Raw genomic sequence first — 20,043 nt, 5'->3', positions numbered from 1 at the left:
CCATGGGAAAGAACCTACTATGGAAGGAGAAGGACTCCTTTCCCTGAGGAGGAAACATTGACAAAACTGACATGTGATAAACTGACCATAACTCCCATTCCTCATATCCCTGCACAGCTGTAGGGAAGAGGAGGTAAAAAATGGGAATAACAGTAAACCCAGAAAGGACAACGGAAGGGTGGAAGGTGCTTTTGTTTTACTTCTAATTATCCTGCTCTGATTTTGTTAGTAATAAATTCAACTACTTTCCATAAGTGAAATCTCTTCTGCATGTGATAGTAAACATTATGTGATCTGTCCTTGCCCTTATCTCAACTTATAATCAATTTTCTCTCCCCTGTCCAGTTGCAGAGGGCACTGATGGAATGGCTTCAATGGGCACCTGGCATCTAGCCTGGGTCAACTCACCACATATATAAAGGGTTTTTTCTTTACCTACTGGATTTTTTCCCAAAGAGTATAATGGAATAAGCCATTGGTAATAAATGTGGTTATTTAATCTTTTTATGTTGTGATATTAAAAAGATACATCTCCAAGAACCTAAAATAGTGAATGTTATTAAATTGATATATCAATTTATTATTTAGTCGGCAAAATGCGTTTGTGTTTTAATTTAACAATAACATTTTTACAACTGCCCTTAAAATGTGCTTGTTTTAGGAGGGACAATAGTGAACTAGACTGTTTTATTTTTTTCACTGAAAGAGTAGAACAATTGTTCCTATGTTGTAAAATTTAGCCTAATATATGCCTATCAGGAAAATACTGATTTTTTCTTTCATTTTAATTATAATGCTGATTCAATCTATCCTTGATTCTTTATATGTTTATAAATTACATCTATACCGTGGGAAAATCAGAAGCTGCTTTATTTTCAGTTTGCAGATACTGAAAGATGATAAATTTAGACTGGAACAGCTTTTTTCCTTTTTGCTTTTAGTTGCTAATATTACTTACTAAACCAGTATTTCCTGTATTCTTCAAAAATTACAGAAAAATATGTCTGAATTAATGCTCTTTTCCTCATTTTATTTTTTAGGTTCCATTTTCATTTCCATGAAAATTTTGCCAGTATGAAGACAGATAACTACATATTCATTCCAAAGCAATTAAGACCCCTCCTTCTAATCAATTGGTTTTTAAAGAAAATGGTGTCTAGAATATGACTTAATGCACTAGTACTTCAGTTTGATTGAGTCTGAATCTCTTTAAAATGTCATTAAGATTTGTAATAATAACAGTCCTTGGCAGAAATATTTTAATATTCATTTTTCTTTGATTAAGTTTTAAATTGACCTTAAAATGAAGAGATTTTTGTTATGCTCTCTGTACTGAATTTTAGATTTACCTTGGGATACTTTTTCATTATAACAACATATTGAAGGAAAATGCAATTCAATGTAAGGCACTCAATGTAAACTCCTTCTATGGTATGGGAATTGTTCTTTTTTTATTATTTTTATGTGTTTTCTTACTTTTGTGTTTATGTTTTTGCTGGATTTTATCCTGATGCTTACTATTTTCTCAAAGCTCAAATAAGCTCATACTCAAGAAAATCATCCAGAAAACCTTAGGCAACTAAGACAAATATTTCAATATTGCCATGTTACGTTTAATTTATTCTTATGTAATTTTGATACTTTATACTGTGAAGAAAAGTGCTACCCTTTGAGGTGTTAGTGTAATCTAAAGATTTAAATTGAAATGAAAGCTATGGAATGTATTTAAATACAAATCTTATATTTCAACAGACCATAAACAGGTCTATTCTTGTCAGTCTGACCATCATACATCTGTCTATGGCAAGTACTTTAACACAAATCTGCCTTTTTATGTAGTTGTGATAAAATGTAAGAATCCCTTTCTTCCAAAATCAACCAACAGACTTTATTTCAGCAAGGAAATATAATTAGACCTTAGAGGATTTTGTTCTTCTCCTATCATTCCTTTGCAGGAATTGAGAGATATAACTGTATGTCTGTCTCCTCTCTAGGAGGAGACAAGTAGGAGGATAAGTATCACGAATTATCAAATGCTCAAAATAAGGCAGCAATCATTCTTTCCAACCCCTCTTTCATCCTAAATTTCATGGAATTCTCTTCACTTGGAAGGAAACTGCAGTTTACATAGATAAATGACCGCACACATATGTGTATTTTCCCCCAAGCATACAATTTTACTATAGTCTTCAGCTGTCATTATTGCAAAGTCAATTGTCCCTGAGTATTCAAATTTTTCCAGATATGCAATTTTATTTAATCTGACCTATATTCTTTCCTAGACTGATGGTACACTAAGCAAGTAGATAAAATGTTTGTCTTAAAAATATTAAAAACAGAAACTGCCTTACTTTTACAGATGAGGAAACTTTGTAAAATTGCTTATAAGGACCAGAACAAACATGGAAGTGGCAGCTCTTCTAAATGCTAAAAATATACTGAGCACATAGATACTTCCATTGAAAAAGTTGGAACTCTGGTCTTGACTGCAAGTGGAACATGGGATCATGGCTCATAAAAAGAGAAAATTTTCCAGTAAAATATGCAAATGGAGCTCCATAAATTTCAGTATTATAAAGCTGTAAACAGACTCTGAGAGGAACTTTCACATTTGGTTTAGTTCCTAACTCATATGGGAATTATTTTTGACAAACCAAGCTGATGTCTGCTAAGCAAGTCTGTTTACATCTTAAAACTGAAAAGAGAATGAAACATAATTGTAAAGTAGTTTTTAATTCCTATTCCTTATTTCCTTTTAAAAAACTATAATACTGGTCAACATCTTGCAGTCTCCATAGTTTATGGCTGCACTTTAGAATTTTTCATAGTAAGAGCTAAAGAAAACGATGATTTTTTAAGATTGTTGACAGAATCTTGAAAAATAAGTGTTTAAAGGGAAACTATAAAATTCTTAAGATCCAGCTGTACCCACTTAAAATAATAACACATAGAATCATAGAATTAAGTCTGAAAAAAACATTCAGGATCATTGAATCTGACCCTTGATCAAACACCACCATGTCAGCTAAACTGTAACATTAAGTCTCACATCTGCTTGTTCCTTGAGCATCTCCAGGGACGGTGGCTCCACCACATCCCTGGGCAGAGGGAGCTGGTGGAGCCCAAAGTTTAACAGCCCTTTCTGTGGAGAAATTCTTCCTGGTATCCAACCTTAACCTCCTCTGGCACACCTTGAGGCTGTGTCCTCTTGTGCTGTCACTGGTTTCCTGGGAGAAGAGGCTGACCCCCACCTGGCTACAGCCTCCTTTCACGTAGTTGTAAAGAGTGAGAAGGTCTCCCCTGAGACGCTTTCTCCAGCCTAAACAGCCTCACCTCCCTCAGCTGCCCCACATGAGACTTACATTTCAGACCCTTCACCAGCTTTGTTGCTTTTTTCTGGACACCCTCCAACACGTCAATATTTTTACTGAAGCGAGGGGCCCAGAACCTCTGAGGACACCTCTTCATTTGTGATTGTTTGGGTCACAGGCAGACATTCCTGTGTAAGTAAACAGGTATGTAAAACTATTCAGGGATGCGGTGCCTCCATCACCGGAGGTTTTCAAAATGTGATTTATAATCTAACCACGGCTTTATTTTCCATGAAATGTTTGACTAGATGGTCTTATGAGATTCCTTCCTTCCTGGGTTGTTTTACGGTTCTGTGATTCTGTTACTTAGGCCTAGCATGTTGCACTACAATTATTTGTTATTATGAGTGGTCTTATCAATTCTCTATGAGATCCTGTTAATAAAAACACTACAATTCGTAGCATGCATTGAGTATTCCAATGGAAAAAGAGATTTTTTTAAATTCCTTTTCATGTCTACCTGAAAAAGAAGAAGAAAAGGTGTTATAAGACAAAATGGCTAAATTTGGTCCTGTTGGAAGTCACTAATTTAAAGATGAAAAAATTTTCTATTTATTTAGAGTTCTTTCATAACTCTTGAACCAGAACAAGCAGGCATTATCCTAATTACAAAGATTCAATTTTAAACTTTACAAGAAGATATTCCCTCTTAATCTGTTCACCTCAATTTTTTTGGATATTTGTTTGAAAAAAAATAAATTAAACACAACTGTAGTGCACTACTTGTTGGGCTGGGAAAGAAAAAACCAAACCCTAATGCATTAATATCATTATATATTCATACAGAGATAGAAGACCCCAATTAATTACATTTATTTTCTGTTCAATAAGAAAATATTAGAAATAGTAGCATTTTTTTCAATCTATTTTTCTGAATACAGAGGTAAAGCAGTTCAGCATAACAGAGATACCACTGAAAATGTAAATAAATGAAAGGATGAAAAAATGTATACTTATTTTCTATCCAAAACAAATAAATTAAGAATTAAATGCTGAATTATGAAATTTATTGACTAATAATAATTTTTTATTTCAAATTATTGTTTACACTATTTCAGAAATGCACTAAAATGTTTGTTTTAATACAGCCTTTTGTTTTTTCCAAGAAGGAAATGATATCATTTTAATGATGTGTAAGCTAAGAAAACAGGTAAACTCAAGTATATAAATCCATTATTTTGTTTTCTATTCTTTTTCCCGTTAGAAAATCTACTAAATATTCACATTACATGCAAATCAAGCATCTCATACAGTGAGTGTATATTGATACATATATATCCATATGTATATATATAATTATTTTTCCCTATATGACATTTATTATAATCTTTGTATGAATAAATTAAATATGTCTGAGGGATTTTAAGTGAATATTACAGTAAAATGTTTCACTAGCTCCTGTCAGCATCCTTGGCACACCATCACTTCCATGCTGACTGGCCATAATGATGATTGCACCATTATGATGCTATGCCATGTACCTGCCAATACATTTGCACTCAGTGTGACACTTTAAATCATAAAAATGTTAACATTTACCAGATGCTGAACAATTTAAGTATAAACCTTTGAGCCAGTGAGTTTTTCAGTGCTATATTTCATGTTCACTAATAAGCGTCCACTCATGGACTTGAAGGTGACATAAATATTGATTGTTCTTTGTAAATATGTTGTCTACTAATCATAGTATATTTTTATGGTGCATATATTTCAATAAAAGAATTGATAAAGCCTGTAAAACACTCATTATCATGTTTGTGTACTGGTTTGGAAGGCTAAATAGCATTATGCACAGAGCTTTTAAAATAGCTATCATAATAAAAAGTGCAGCAGTATTTTAGTTTAACCTATACCAAAATCTCATAGCCCACCCTAATATGAATGAATCCTTCCCAAATGCAATTTAAAAGGTCGTAAGGGATTGCAAAAAGAATACAACAAATACATTTCTTCTACAAAAGTTTGAAAGTGTAAAAGCAGTTTTCATTTCCATATGTTGTGAACATTGAAGAGTAAATGTTCACAAGAGTAAATTGCAAGGTAAATTTAGATTTTTCTAATAGCCTTTTCATCTCCCATTGAAGTATAATTAGTCTTGCCCTTTTTTTGTTGAATGTAATTTGTTATTTTTGTTTGTAATGGAAATGAAACATCTATAATTCTTTCTGTGCATTGCTGTACCATCAGCCCTCTGTCTGGTAACTTTTATACACATGAAAGATTACAAAAAGATTTTGCCTAAACTTTTCAAGTTTCAGAATACAGCAGCAGCAAATAGGGGACAGAAGGAGACATCAGTGACAAAACATATAAAAAACAAGAAAGGCAGAGCTCAGACATTGCATGGCTTGTTGGACAGTGACCAGACTAGTCAGATCACACATTTTTACATGCATATGTTACACAGGAAAAGAAAAATTAGCATGAGAATATTTCAAGAGTGAGTACTGTGTTTAGGAAACCAGTGCAAAATGAGGCTTCATCAGCTCACTGCTATTAGAATAAGTTGTTTGATTTTCCAAAAATTGCTGGGGGGAATAGATCACTTTATCCTACCTCTGTGTTTCCAATACATGGTGATAAACATGTGTAATTAAATCCATGAGATTTATCCATACACACTGCTCCTGGGGCACAGCTTATATTGTTGAGTAAGCAGGCATCAATATCGAGTTCACATCTTTCACCTTCAAAACCTGCACCACAAAGAGAATGTTTAATCACAGTTCATTCAGAATATTGACATTATGTCTGTTCAGGGTGTTAGCAGTTAACACCACTCTACTAGAGTTATTTGGCAGTTTTATTTTGTGAACAAAGAGAAAAAGTGCTTTTCTTCATAAAAATGTTCACTGCATTTGTTGACATACAGTGCTATTTTTATGTTGCTACTTCTTAACATAAATATTTGGATGACATTTTATTTGTTTTGTTAGAAAAAATTATCAATGACTCACCTGTAGGGCAAGTGCATTTAAAATGATCTTCATAGGCAATACATGTTCCTCCATTTTCGCACGAATTGGAACCACAGCTGTCGATTTGCACCTCACAGAATTCTCCTGAAATAGGAAAAAAAGTCCTAAAATTATTAGGAATTAATACCACTTTCTTAAGAAAACACTGTAAGTCATATTAGTAATATTGATAGAATAACTTCCTTTAAATGAGATCTCTGGGATATTGGTTAAAGATCTTGTGTATGCTTTCACACTTTTTTTTTTTGCTCCACTTATACATATAAAAAATGGATTTCAGTGTTTCAAAAAAGGTCAAACCAAAAATATTTTTTCAGCATTTGGAACAATTCAGGATGTATCCAGAAGGTGATACAGAGCTGAAGAGGGGAGATTTTCCCTGGAAATAATTAGCTGAAACTGAGGTAATGCCCTATTATTTACATTTCACTATGCATTTTCTGAGCTCTGTGTTGGCTAGGAAAAATTTATCACATTTATTCGAGGTAACCTTTAGTGTGATTCACTGAACAACTTGCTCATTTAGCTGAAAACTGCTTTTAGCTCAGCAGGAAGAATAATTAAACTTGTAACTGGACAGTTCTAAAAAAATGTACTGAAGAGATGTAGATCTCATGGAATGTGATATGAATCAATAAGAAGACCATCAGGTTTACCATTAGTCTTGAAAGACAACTAGATTTGACAAAAACAAAGCACTTTCACTTTTTATTCTTATTCTTTTTGGTACTGAAAACAATTTCATGAATTTTCTTCCTTATTGGTGTGCTTTTTGTTGCTTTCCTTGATTTTTTTTTTAAATTTACTATTTTTACAGCAGGAATTTGGAGTGGGGAGGGGGCAGAGGGGGAGCAGGGGCAGTTTCCAAATTTAGAAAAAATAAAGAATAGAGAAAAAAATCTGTACTGCTGAGAAAAGTAGAAGAAGGTTCAGGAGTTTTGAGGTGTTTCGAAGAGGAAAACTTCAGAGTATTCAATAACTGTAAATTACTGATGCTTTTACCAGCAACTTGTTTGTAATCAGTGTTAGTTTAAGCAGAAAACATAGAAGAGCTGTACAGGAGAAAAATGTTTGGAAGGAATATACAAGAAGTGTGGATAACTTCTTAAAGCAGATAATTTACCCTGTTAAATTTCAAGGCAGAAGTTAGTATTTTATTTGAAATTCTTCCTTTGTCAAAAAAGGGAATAAAGGTACTTCAAATAATGAAATTGTTTTAAAATTTTTATATCTATCCTTTTGATCTAAAGCTAGAGCCATCAGGAAAACACAACTTAACAAGATAAAATTTGGTAAGAAATGACTATGTCTCTTCTTCAATATTTTCTGCCAATTTCATTCACTTTTATTATGCTGGAATGGAGTCTCAAGACCTAAAGACTGCTTCTCATGGACTTCTGTAAATTCAAACAGGAATATGTTGTGATTTGTTGGCCAAAAATCTCTATTTTGGGCCAACAGGTGCTAAACCACAAGTGCAATCTCATGTTTTTACATTTTTACATACAGGTTGACCAGCATGCTTTTAAGGATTTTTAACATTTACTCTATCCTTTCAGTTCTCAGTTAAAAATCATCCACTGATAACATCTATCAATATTTTAATATTAAGTCAAGATTATATTGTATTATAAATATAAAGTTTACTGAGTTAAAAATGTTTTCAATAATACGTAATAATAGAGAACATAGGAAAATAGGAAATTAGATGTTTCTTGCAATTTATTATTATTATAATATGTAATATTACATGGGAAACTGTGGGCAACCTGACCTTCCATATACAAGATTCTCATTTGCTCTGTTCATATTGGCTCTAATGGTAACCCAAAGTATCTGCATTTCTTGGGAGATTTCATCATGATGAATACTTTTACAAAGCCACTTTTCCTGTAATAGTGGCCAGCAAAGAGGCATGCTAACACATAAATAGATATTTTCATCCCAAAAGCAACTGGATGTGCTACTGAAGCTGCAATCTCGTAGGAATTGTGGGGTTTCATTTGTTTTGTTTTTTTTTAATGAGGTTTGGAAGGCAAAATCAGGAGCAAAAAAAAAATCTGAGAAAAAACTTCAACTCAATATGTATTTTGGACTAATTTTTTTCATGTTTATTCATGAGGATGGAATTGTCTTGTCCAAGAAACCCTTATGAATAAATATTAGTGCAACCCAACAGGCTTTAAGAATTATTTTGCTATAAATCTGAAATTCTTATAGTGGCTGTATCCTTTAAGCAAACTTTATGACTTTTCCCTGCCACAATAAGGTCAAGAAAACCTAGTAAATTCAAACTGTTATAGAATTTATTGGAATCTGAATACTGCTGAGAAATGCATAATTTATGGTATTAAAGTCTGATTAAGTGATAAATGGATATCAGGAGAGATCTCCACAGTAATCCACTTAGCTTTTAATGCCTAATTATCACTTCATAGTGAGTAAGGGCTGAGTAATTGAGAAATGCAGTGCTTAGAGAACTCAAACAAGATTTTTGTGCACAATTCAGCATGTTATTCTTCTATTAGGAATAGGTTCAGCAGGCCCAAGGAACAAAGGGGAAAATAAAGAAATTTTACAACATTAGGAGGAGGGAAAAAATTTGATTCAAGACTACTTATTAACTACTGTTGCAATGTTTATTTTTGTAAATGACCTTATACATTATTTATCTAAGGATGTGTTCTTAAAAGTTAAATTCTTTAATTATTTTCCTTAATTTTCTTTTACCACCAATATATTTAGAGGACACTTTCTTTTCCTCCTTGGTTCTTGCTCTTTTAATTTCCATCTTATCTTTAGATTTTCTAACTCCATCCATACACACACATGTAATTTCTCTATGTTCCTTTTATGCAGCTTCCAACTTCCACTATCTGTGTATGGTGGAATGAGACATTTAATTGCATTAACACACTAAACTTAAAAGAATATACCTTACTTCTCATTTGTGTATTTGTTAGCTTAGAATCCATGATTAGCTAAAACAACTGCGTAGCTCTGGGGTTCATACCAGCCAGCTACAAAACAGATAAATTAGTGTACTTATGTCTATACCTGAAATTAAACTTACTAGTGTACTTAAATAAATAACCACAAATAACCTTATCCAGGTAAAATTCACCAAACAATTCTAAAGAGACTGAAATGTGACATTGCTGAAATGAAGAAACAGCAGTAGAACAAGGAATATTTTAAATAGAGTTTGGTACCAGAAGAAGGAAAGATGTCAAATTCAATACAAATTCTAAAAGTAATTTGAGGGTTTTTTCCCAATAGCCCTGCAGAACAACACTGCTTTTTCTAGCAATAGACCATAAGCTTTGCATTAAATTTGCAAGAACTGAGGGTCATCAGAATTTCTTGCAATGATGTTTTACTTGGCCTAATTGTGACAATAGCTTTTTTCTTCTGATTTGCTTTGATTTTTTTATCTTTACATGGAATAACCATAGGTTTAGATAAATAAGAACAAGTAGAAATTATAACTACAATTGCATTTACTAGCCTAATGCAGTGCTGTATACAAATAGAGGGCTGGTATCATAACAAGAGACCTTGAGAACAGAGACACGGATGTGATGTGAGGAACACTGCAGAGATCAGAGATGGTGGACCCCATAACAACAGGCAACTCACCAGTGCCCAGTTAAAGAATGAAGACTTCTAGTTGGACAAAACTGGTCTGAAGGCTAACAAAAAGCACAAAGAAATTTTATTTAATATACTTTAGACCCACCATAAAATGTAAATTAGGATCTAAAATAGAACTGCAGTCCAATGAAAAAAAATGTGTAAGTGGACAAATAGAAATGACCCCAAGTGGATCCTGGAGAAGAAGAAGAAACCACCAGTATGATTGTCCATTCCTTCCAGTGAAAGAATATAGATTCTGCAACACTGCTTCCAACAGCAGCACTATGAAATCATTGACCTTAAAGCCTGGAGGAGGGAAAAGGGTGAGAATTATATCATAAAAAGGGAGATAAATTATGAATTATGTTGCAACTGTATACCACTCATTTCCTGCAGCAATTAGATTTGCCCTGAAAATTATTTAAATTTTAATATTTCAGTTACATCACAAATACATTTCTGGCTTTACGTGCATATATGGTGTGCTTCTACCCTGCACATAACAAAGATTTTCAACATAAGAAAATCATTTAGAGGCTTATATACCATTAAGTCTGACTTTATCACATATGTCTCTGAGGGTTCTTAAAAAGAATATAACTCACAGTTCCATTCTGTATAGCACAGCGTAGTAAAGACAGAACTTCTAGTGTGTTTCATTTGTAATTCACCCAAAAATTTTAACCTATAAAACAGAATTTGAAGTCCCTCAGGCTTTGGCTGCACTTATGCTTCCTAGAGATATTTTTAGTTTTATGTGATCTTCTTTAGTCTATTTTTGTATTCTGCTCTAGTCTATTTTTGTACTTCCACTCTCAATTTAATATTATTCCTTTTTTTTTCTGGAACTATGTTAATAACCAGTGTGCTTATAAAGAGTGTATAGAGATGATCTACAGTAAACATTTTTAATTTGCTATGTTGCATGGTAGCAAGTTTATCAAACAAAAAGAGTACATGATGTAACACAATGCACAACCACTGGATTGTATCATAATTATTTTTTAATGTTTTTTCTCCAAAGTAATTTTATGAAGCTAAAACTCAAGATTTTTTTCTATGTTTTTTTGTTCCCTGATTTAGAAGGCAGTTGTAACACCCAATTAGATTTATTGCCTACGTATATACATGTGCACATGCTGAAATAATCATAGAACCATTGCTTTTCAACCATTGAAACCAATAAGATAGTAGGAACTTCAAAAAATATGCTCTTTGGCACAGCATGGACAGTTAAAGTTCACTCTCTGAAATGTTGGCTTTTACATCCATGCTATTGCACTATTGGTCATAAAAAATTCAACTTCTGTTGTATGATTTGTCTCATCCTGAACTCAGTCCAAAAGGTGTCATATGAGTGGAGGCCTCTAAAATTCTCAGCTCTTTCCATGTATCTTAAAGATATCAAAGAGTGAAAAGCCTGGTACAGACATTGTAAGCACTTAAAAATTACTTGTTTTATGTCGCTTCCTGGAACTTTACATTTATTTATTTATTTTCAAATACATTAAATCCACTGAGAGTAATATTTATTGGAACCATTAGATAGGTTTCCATGGATTCAGAATATTTCCTTATTTTCCCTTAGACCTGTGTAGAACTGTGCAGATAAATCTAGGTGGTTTTCTAAGTAAATTAATTTCAGTGAATGAGAAAAGAATTTTAAATATGAGAAATAAAAACCTGATCTGACATTCACACATGTAGATGTTCAAAGTTCTGCCTGACAGCCAAATAATCAAGCTTAAATGATTTGGTTTCAACATTAGAAAAAACTCTTTTATAAACTAGTTAGCATAAATATTCAAATGAAGATTTATTTAAGATTAATATGTGTGTTTTTTCAATCTCCTTAGAACAGACTATAATTGAATACTGATAAAAGAAATATTTTATCTACAGCTAAACATTAAAGAAAGGATCACATCATTGTTTGTTACCGGGCTTGCAAGGGTCTTTCAGGGGTGAAGAGATAGATGAGAATCTTGACCTCATGTTCAGAAGGCTGGATTTATTATTTTATGATATATATTACACTATAACTATACTAATAGGAATAGAGAGAAAAGTCTCAGAAGCTTGCTAAGCTAAGAATAGAAAAGGAATCAACAATAAAGAAGCTCTTTCTGATTGCGTCCCAGAGAGAGCTTGGTTCTTGATTGGCCCTTAGTCGTACATATGCAACATGAGCCAATCCCAGGCGCACCTGTTGCATTCCACAGCAGCAGATAACCATTGTTTACATTCCTTTCGCCTCAGCTTCCCAGAAGAGAGAAAAATCCTAAAGAAAGGATTTTTCACAAAAGATGTCTGTCACAATTGTTCTCATTGGTGAAAGTATTTTTGCTATAGGTGGGTTGAGGAAACACCAAACTGGAAAATACTCACCAACTATAGATGAAATCTAGCCAAAGTTTTTAGACTAAATTATTACATTTTATATTTCTAAAGTGCATCATACTGAAATTGCACATTCATTGATTATCACTACCATATCCCTGCATTTAATGAAAAAATTAAAAATTATACAGCCATCTGAAATGGCAGCTGGTATCAGAAGGAGCATATTTATCTACAGCGGTATTTGAAAAATAATCTAAAAATATTTATTTTGTTGAAATTTGCAGGTTTAATTATATTTTTTCTGGTATTCTACTACCAAAATCCTTTGTATTTCATTTTAGGATGGTGTTTCACAAATCCCTGCAAAGAACAGTTATTCTTCTGAGAGAAAAAAATTAAATAAGGTAAACCCAAGAACAATGCAATAATAATTTTGTAATGACACAGCTTTGCTAATTAACATATAAAGGAGATAGTTTTCATTATCTCATGAAAAACAAGAATTTATTGGGGTTGGAGATAACAATTCCAAGTCCGATTAGATTTTGATTAGGAGTAAGTGGTTAGGCATATTTACACTATATCATGTGCCAATGTTCTAGTAAACTATTTCCTTTTTTGGGAAAGCAACATAACATTTTCAACATAAAGATATACATGTCCAATAGGTAAAGGAGCCAAAATAAAACACCTAGGTTCAATAGGTACTGTCCCAGCTTCATAGACTAAGGGGATACAAACTATAATAGGAATATTTTCCAGCTCGATTAAAGATTATTATGCTTATTCTCAAAATTTACCAGCTATTATAATTTATTTACATGGAGCTGAATTTAAAGCTTTCACTGACCACAGTCAGCTTATGACTTAGTGCAGTTGTCTACTACTGCATGAATTATACACAGTCAAATGAAAAATATGCAGTTAAAATTTTGCCTTCTCCTGGTTTAAAATGCAACTAATCATTTAAGGGCACTTAGGAATAGTCCTTTCTGAAAGTTCTTCTGCAACTGTTGGTTAAGCACAGTCTTTAGCTGAGTTGCTTTTTACAGAATGTCTTTAAATTTGTTTGAGGTGTATTTTAATAACCTTGGCTCCTAAATGAACTCATTATTCTGGAACAGAAAATTAGACTTTTGACCATTTAATAGATTATCAGTCCTTTCTCTTAGCTGCATTCAGGATTTAGAAGGAAATCTGGTCATAAAGATTCATCTCTTGGCAAAGTCTTTTGCAGACCTTTTGTTCAAAGAGTCTCTTATTCTTTTGTGAAGGTTTTGTTTGTTTCTCTGTTTTGTTGGTTGGTCAAAGTGCCCTTTATATGTCTCATTAAAAATCTGGTTCATATAAAAACTACAACAGGTTACAAGGAGAATATGCAAAACAATTTTCATGCCTGGAACACAGAATTTTCATCTAGCTTGATCCTTTTTCCCTCATCCTAAGTGAAGTATGAAATAACATAGAACAGTCATTCACAGAGACACCCACTGAGAGAGGGCAGATTACAGAAAGAGAATTCCTACCTAGCCTGGATAAAAAAGCACCATACTTGCAGGTCCCTCGGCTCTCTGTAAGACACTTGAACATCGCTCTTAGGTTCCAGAGAGGAGGTGAAGCTTTTTTAAGTTTTAGAAAATATTCCTTGGCAAATTGGGCCTAAATATTTAGATACAAGTATTCTGGATTGAGATTAAGATAATAGTTTATGAGCCCAGAGTAAAGATAAATATCAGTGCACTGAGGCAACAGTCCAAATTTGGGTGGGTGACATAAAGATTGATCGTGGGATAATAGAATAGATTGGGTTGGAAGAGACCTTTAAAGATCATTTAGTCAAAACCTCCTGCAATGAGCTGGGACATCTTTTACTCAGGTTACTCCAACTTGTCCTTGAATACTTCCAGAGATGGGACATTTATCCCATCTCTGGGCAACCTGGTCCAGTGATTCACAGCTCTCATTCTGAAAAATTCCTTCCTTATATGTAGTGTAAATGTATTTTCTTTCAATTTAAAGCCATTACCCCTTCTCATTGCTACAGACCCTTGTAAAAAGCTCCTGTCCAGGTTTTTTGGGATTATTTGGGGGTTTTTTTTTGGGGTTTTTTGGTTTTTTTTTTGGGGGGGGGGGGGTTGTTGGTAAAATGCAGTATTGAAAGGCCTCAATGAGGTATTTACAGATTCTTTTCTCCAAGCTGAACAACCCCAACCCTCTTATCCTTTCCTCATATGAGAATTGTTCCAGAACTGTCCTCTGTACTGGCTCCGTGTCCTTTCTGTGCTGAGGGCTATAGGACAGGATGCAGCACTCTGATGTAAATTCAATATTATTTTATGTTCTTATCTGAATTGTTCTGATCTGAAAGGTAAAGTAAACCTCCTACATAGAGTTTATAATAAATTGATTGCAAATGCTGAGGAGAAAGGTATCATGAAAACAAATCTAATGAAGTAAAATATTTTGAAGGAACACATGTGCAAAGTGAGATGCCTCAGTAAATAGAAATGGAGGTAAGTATATTGCAGAAAAAGTAAACCTGAGTAATTCAGAGTGTCCCAGAGTGAGGACCAAAGTTAGAAGCTGTTGCTGATGTAAGTTTCTGATGTGAATCCGGTTAAAAAAAACCCAAATAAACAAAACCAAAAAAAGGATAGTTCCTGAAGTGCCCAAGAAATCTGCTTATTTGACAAAAGAAATATATATTATAAAAGACATCATTTACTCAGCTGAAGTAATGATTTAAGTCTTTAACAAAATGGTATTGTATATCATATTTCAACAGAATGCATTTGGGTTGTTTTTTGGTTTTTTTTAATAGAAGGAGCAACTACTGACCACAAAGGTTGAAATATAGCATAAGAAAGTCTAGATTATTCAGTTCATAGATTAACATTATTCCAACTTCAGTGGAGATAGAGTAGGCTATGCCAGCTAATGATTTTGTACATTGTGTCTGAGAAAAAGGAAGCAATATAGGATTCACCTGGTTATCCATACTTTAAAGAGGATATTTGATACTCAAAGCTAAAAGATGTAAGTCTGAGGTCTTTAAAAGAACTAAAATAGAGCTACAGAGATCAGCTTTGTAATGAAAACAGTCACTAGATCTACACTATAGTATTATTCATCTTTCCAATGCATTATATATTTTTAAACATGCTATAATTATATCTACACTGCCTGCCTTATCACGTTTTAAACCCATTAGTGTGATAGGTGATTTGTAATGCTGTTGACAGTTTTTGTACCTTGATAATATCTGAAATTGTGTACTTGGCTGAGTAAACACAGGTTCAGATGAGAAGCAGAAAATAATGTCTCTATTGTTATTATAGTAAATTAGCTTTTTTAAGCACTTCAACTTGTTCAGACGATTTTTTTACTGATTTTGCATAAAAGGACTACATCACTCGTGTTTCCTATTGATGATGTGATGTTTTTATCAGGGTGATATATAGCTATGTCCATGTTCACTGTCTATCCAACTACCTCTCTGAATGTTTAGAGAAAGCTACAGTTTCCCTTGTCACTAACAGCAGATTTATATATTTGGGAATATGAATGAATTATGCAGTGATGTTCTCAAAAAGAGACTTACAAATTATCCACAGAGAAAAAAAAACCCAAAAAACCAACCTATTAATTTTTACGCTAAATTAATATAAAAGGAAAAATATATACATCAATAGCTGTAAACCCATAAGCGCCAGACAAACTAAATAAAATCAGCACAGTTCTAACTCCTTGACAGGTAAATCTTTGAGTTAGTAAAATGAGGCATGGTAGGTTGGTAGGAACTGGGAAGCAGGAGAATAAAATGGTAGGCTGTGTTATATGCACCTGGACTTGAGGTCAGACTTTCACAGGAACACATTGTGAACAAGAAACACTCCTGCTATGTCCCTGAAACTTTGCTACTTTTAAAATATTCAGTCAGTTATGTAAATTTCTTCTCTAGTTTGAGTTCTGGGCTAATAGTCCCAGAAAGTCAAATAAATACAAGTCAGCTTGTTTTTCTCTTAAAAAATACAAGGTTGATAGAGATGGGTGAAAGTAATTTTTGGAGTTCATGAGCAGATGTAGCTCTCTGAAAAATTCCATATGCCAAGTTTAAGTGTGTATTTTAAAGCATGTCTTTTAGTCTAGAAGTTTACTAATTATATGCTTAGAAATCCAGACCTTGATACAGCCATGTTTCTTAAAAATACAACAGCATCTTTAAGTTAACCATAGCTATTCTTAATGAAAAAAAATTCCATTAAAATTCCTACTTACTCAAATGGGCAAAATACACTGCGCACAGCAAATTAAACCAAAAACTGAACTATTAGGAAATACGAACATACTCATAAATATCTGCCTGCACTGGGAGCATCTTGTTCCATTTTAAAAGCAGGCAGAACTTAAATACTGATATTACATTTCTCCTTGAATTTTCATGTAGAATGTTTTTATAGTCTTTCAGCTGTTCATGCAATTGCTGCATGCCAAAATATTAGAAGTATTTTCAGCACAAAGTTTCAATAGCTTTAGTATTTTGTGTGGAAATTAGGACCTGAGGTAAAAATATTGACTTAAACTACTGTAGATCAGAGTCTGCTTGGAGTAATTACAAGTATGCTACAACATCAGACATTAGCCCTAGTCTTCATTTATCGTCCAGGAGTTTATCTGCTTCATATTAAATATTGTGCCAGTATGGATACTGTGTCCTTTTTATTTTTTCATTGTTTACTTCTCTATCTTTTCATTGCAATTAGTACTGTCAAATGCCCTGGATGGACTGAAACTGTTACATTTTCATGTAATTCATCTTGCTATCATCTTAGGTTAGAGTTCTTAGTACAGGTCAGTGTCCTTATAACACACTTTCTGGTGAGGCATCACCTTGAGTCCTGGGTGCAGTTTTTGCTTTGGACATCACAATATGAGATGGATACAAAGCTGTTGGAGAGCATCCAAAGAAGGGCCACAGTAAGGTGAAAGGGCTTAGAAGGGAAACCATATGAAAAGGAGCTGAAATCACTTGGTCTGTTCAGAAGGGGGGAGACCTCCATGTGATTTGCAGCATCCTTACACAGGGAAGACAAGGGCAGGTACCAATTTCTTCTCTGTGGTGACCAGTGACAGGACTCAAGAGAATGACATGTTGAGGAAGATTTAGGTTGAATATGAGGAGAAGGTTCTTGCCCCAAAGGGTGGCTGGGCACTTGGCTATGCTTTCCAGGGAACTGGTCACAGCACCAAGCCTGACAGCACTCAAGAAGTATTTGTAAAATGTTCTCAGGCACGTGGTGTGATTTTGGTGTGGTCCTGTGCAGAGCCAGGACTTGGGCATGGTGATCTTTGTGGTCCCTTCCAATTCAGTACATGTCATCCTTCTGAGATATGCAGTCAGTGTAACTCATGTTTTTTCTTGGAATTTTACTGGCTTTGGGAGAGACCTGCATTGCGAGCAAATTTGAAGGAACAGACTAGCTAAAATAATTTTCCTTTCACCCTAACTAATACTATATGGACACACCTCCTAAAAGGCATTTTAAAAAGCAGGTAAGGTTTCTGAGCATTTGCTGAAGAGGATTAGAATGAGAAGTACTTTGGTTGTTCATATTGCTTTCTGTCAGTTATCTGAAATTTCTTCTTTAATAAAAAACTGAGTGTTCTGAAAAGCAACAAGCTGTTCCCTTTTTATTCACCTATGAATATAAGTATTCTGAGTGAATTCCTGTAGCACCCCTTAACAAGTGACTTCTTTTATTCCATTATTTCACTACATGGTCATTGATGTTTGGGATCTCTGTGCCCTAACCATTTCTCTTTCAGAAGAGACAATCACAATAACATATAAAGTGCAATGAACAAAGCTTAAAGTGGCAGTATCTATTGCTGAGACAGATACTGATGTGTAATTCCAGTATGCTCCTGTGATATAGCTACCTCCCATGATGCTTCAAAAATTCCTTTATTTGCTCACCTTTACTATAGGGATTAGAGCTGTAGGAAAAAAGTACTACTCCTTTTATCTATTTGAGTTTTGAGACATAGGAGATTACCACTGTACTTTGACATGAAATAGAGATCTTCCCCAAATATTCTAGAAATGACTGAACTCTTGCCTGCTAGCAGTAAGTATTGAATGAACTTCTTATTTTGCTTCCCCTATGTGAACAGCTTCTTCTTGACCTAACGATTTATCTTTATCTCAACTTTTCTTACTTTTGTGCTTCTGATTTTTTCCAACACCTCACTGGGGAAGAGTGAACAACCAGATGTTTGATACTTAACTGCCCACCAGGGTTAAAATATGTCACCACTGTATCCTTGAGAACAAAAGAATTTAAAAGGTGCATTTGGCCAGAGAGAAGGATTAAAATAAATGTTGCCTTAACAAGGCTTTGAAAGACGTAGGAACTTTTATATCCCATAGCTCATTCTCTGGGACATTAGTTATTCTGGCACCAGAGATTTCTTCTACAGAATACTGATTCAAGTATCCTACACAGTTCATTAGGGCAATCACCATCAAAGCATGTTTATATATATTTCCCATATACCTGGAGGAATTAGAAGATCTGTCTCAATAAAACAATGAAAGAGAAAAAAATAAATTGTGGATAAATCTATGAACAATCTTAATGAGTGTTATAAAAAATTTTAAGATAAGGAAAAAGTATGCAAATGAAGTAGTACTTTAAACTGTGGTTGGCAAGTTTTCTTGGGATTCAATTTATTTTAGCAGTAGTAAGATTATTTAAATTAAATGACCTTTATGTGAATTGAGAATGAAGTGTCTAACATGCCAAATCAATTCCTGCCAATATGATTGCTCTACACACAAGGAAAGATAGCAATAAATTAGGGGAAGCTTATTCAAGGACAACTGGTCTACTGTCCAGGACCTGAAAAATTGCTGATATGGATTGTTTCAATGCCCTAAGACATATTACTTACAAGCACTGTTGTAGAGTCAAAGGTTTTATCCACTTTCAGAAAAGAGAAAAAATAAAATGAGAATAATAAACTAACAGTAGAAGCAAGTTGAAAACACCAAATTATTGACACCTATTCAAAAAAATAACTATATATTATAACCTTTTATTCTATGAGCATTTAAACTTAACATTTATTTTCTGAGGAAATGAATCAAATTTTTTACATATAAACAGAAATAAAATCTATAGTTTAAAATTTCATGTGTATACATCAAGTTTCTACGAGGTTTTGTTAAAGAGTATGGAACCAAACTGAAGTGGGTTTATTACTTTTTAAATCAAATTTCTATTTTTCACAGCTGAGAATTACATCATGTCATACTTTGTGTTCCCTAAGATGTTTGTTCCAAATATGATTTGAATGTTAATGCAAAAGCTGCAGCTGTAGTGTTTATAATTTAAAAACACAATTAAGAACCAATAGATGTGAAAATACAATAGCTTTTCTGGTTGCAGAAACTTATTTAATTCAGAGTCAAGTAAATGCACAAAATTGCTACTACATTTCCCTTTCCTTTCTAAATACATAAATGAAAAAAATAAACAGGTATAAATAACTTTTCTATGGATCAAGACTGAAGTAACTGGCTATTAAAAAGCAGAAAAAGTGGAAAAAAATCGATTACAATATATAGAACCCCTTACAACAATAATTCACAAAAATAGAATTTTGGCCTCATAGAAAGATATCATTGAACAACAAAGTTGAATTCAGCCATG

General features: G+C 33.5%; 1 protein-coding gene across 1 annotated transcript in view; it reads right to left on the bottom strand.

The window, feature by feature from the left end:
• The window catches only part of EYS (eyes shut homolog), a 703,265-nt gene that overhangs the window by 616,119 nt on the left and 67,103 nt on the right, over positions 1-20,043 (bottom strand). The window contains exons 7-8 of the mRNA XM_059467250.1: positions 6,329-6,433; positions 5,928-6,067 (exon numbers count right to left, since the gene is read on the bottom strand). Coding sequence (XP_059323233.1) covers positions 5,928-6,067; positions 6,329-6,433 — 245 coding nt within the window. The remainder of the gene's footprint in view (positions 1-5,927; positions 6,068-6,328; positions 6,434-20,043) is intronic.

This window comes from Ammospiza nelsoni, chromosome 3 (assembly GCF_027579445.1).
Source record: "Ammospiza nelsoni isolate bAmmNel1 chromosome 3, bAmmNel1.pri, whole genome shotgun sequence".
Lineage (NCBI taxonomy): Eukaryota > Metazoa > Chordata > Aves > Passeriformes > Passerellidae > Ammospiza > Ammospiza nelsoni.
Note: the sequence above shows the minus strand (reverse complement) of the source record. Positions and strands in the feature narration are given on the sequence as shown.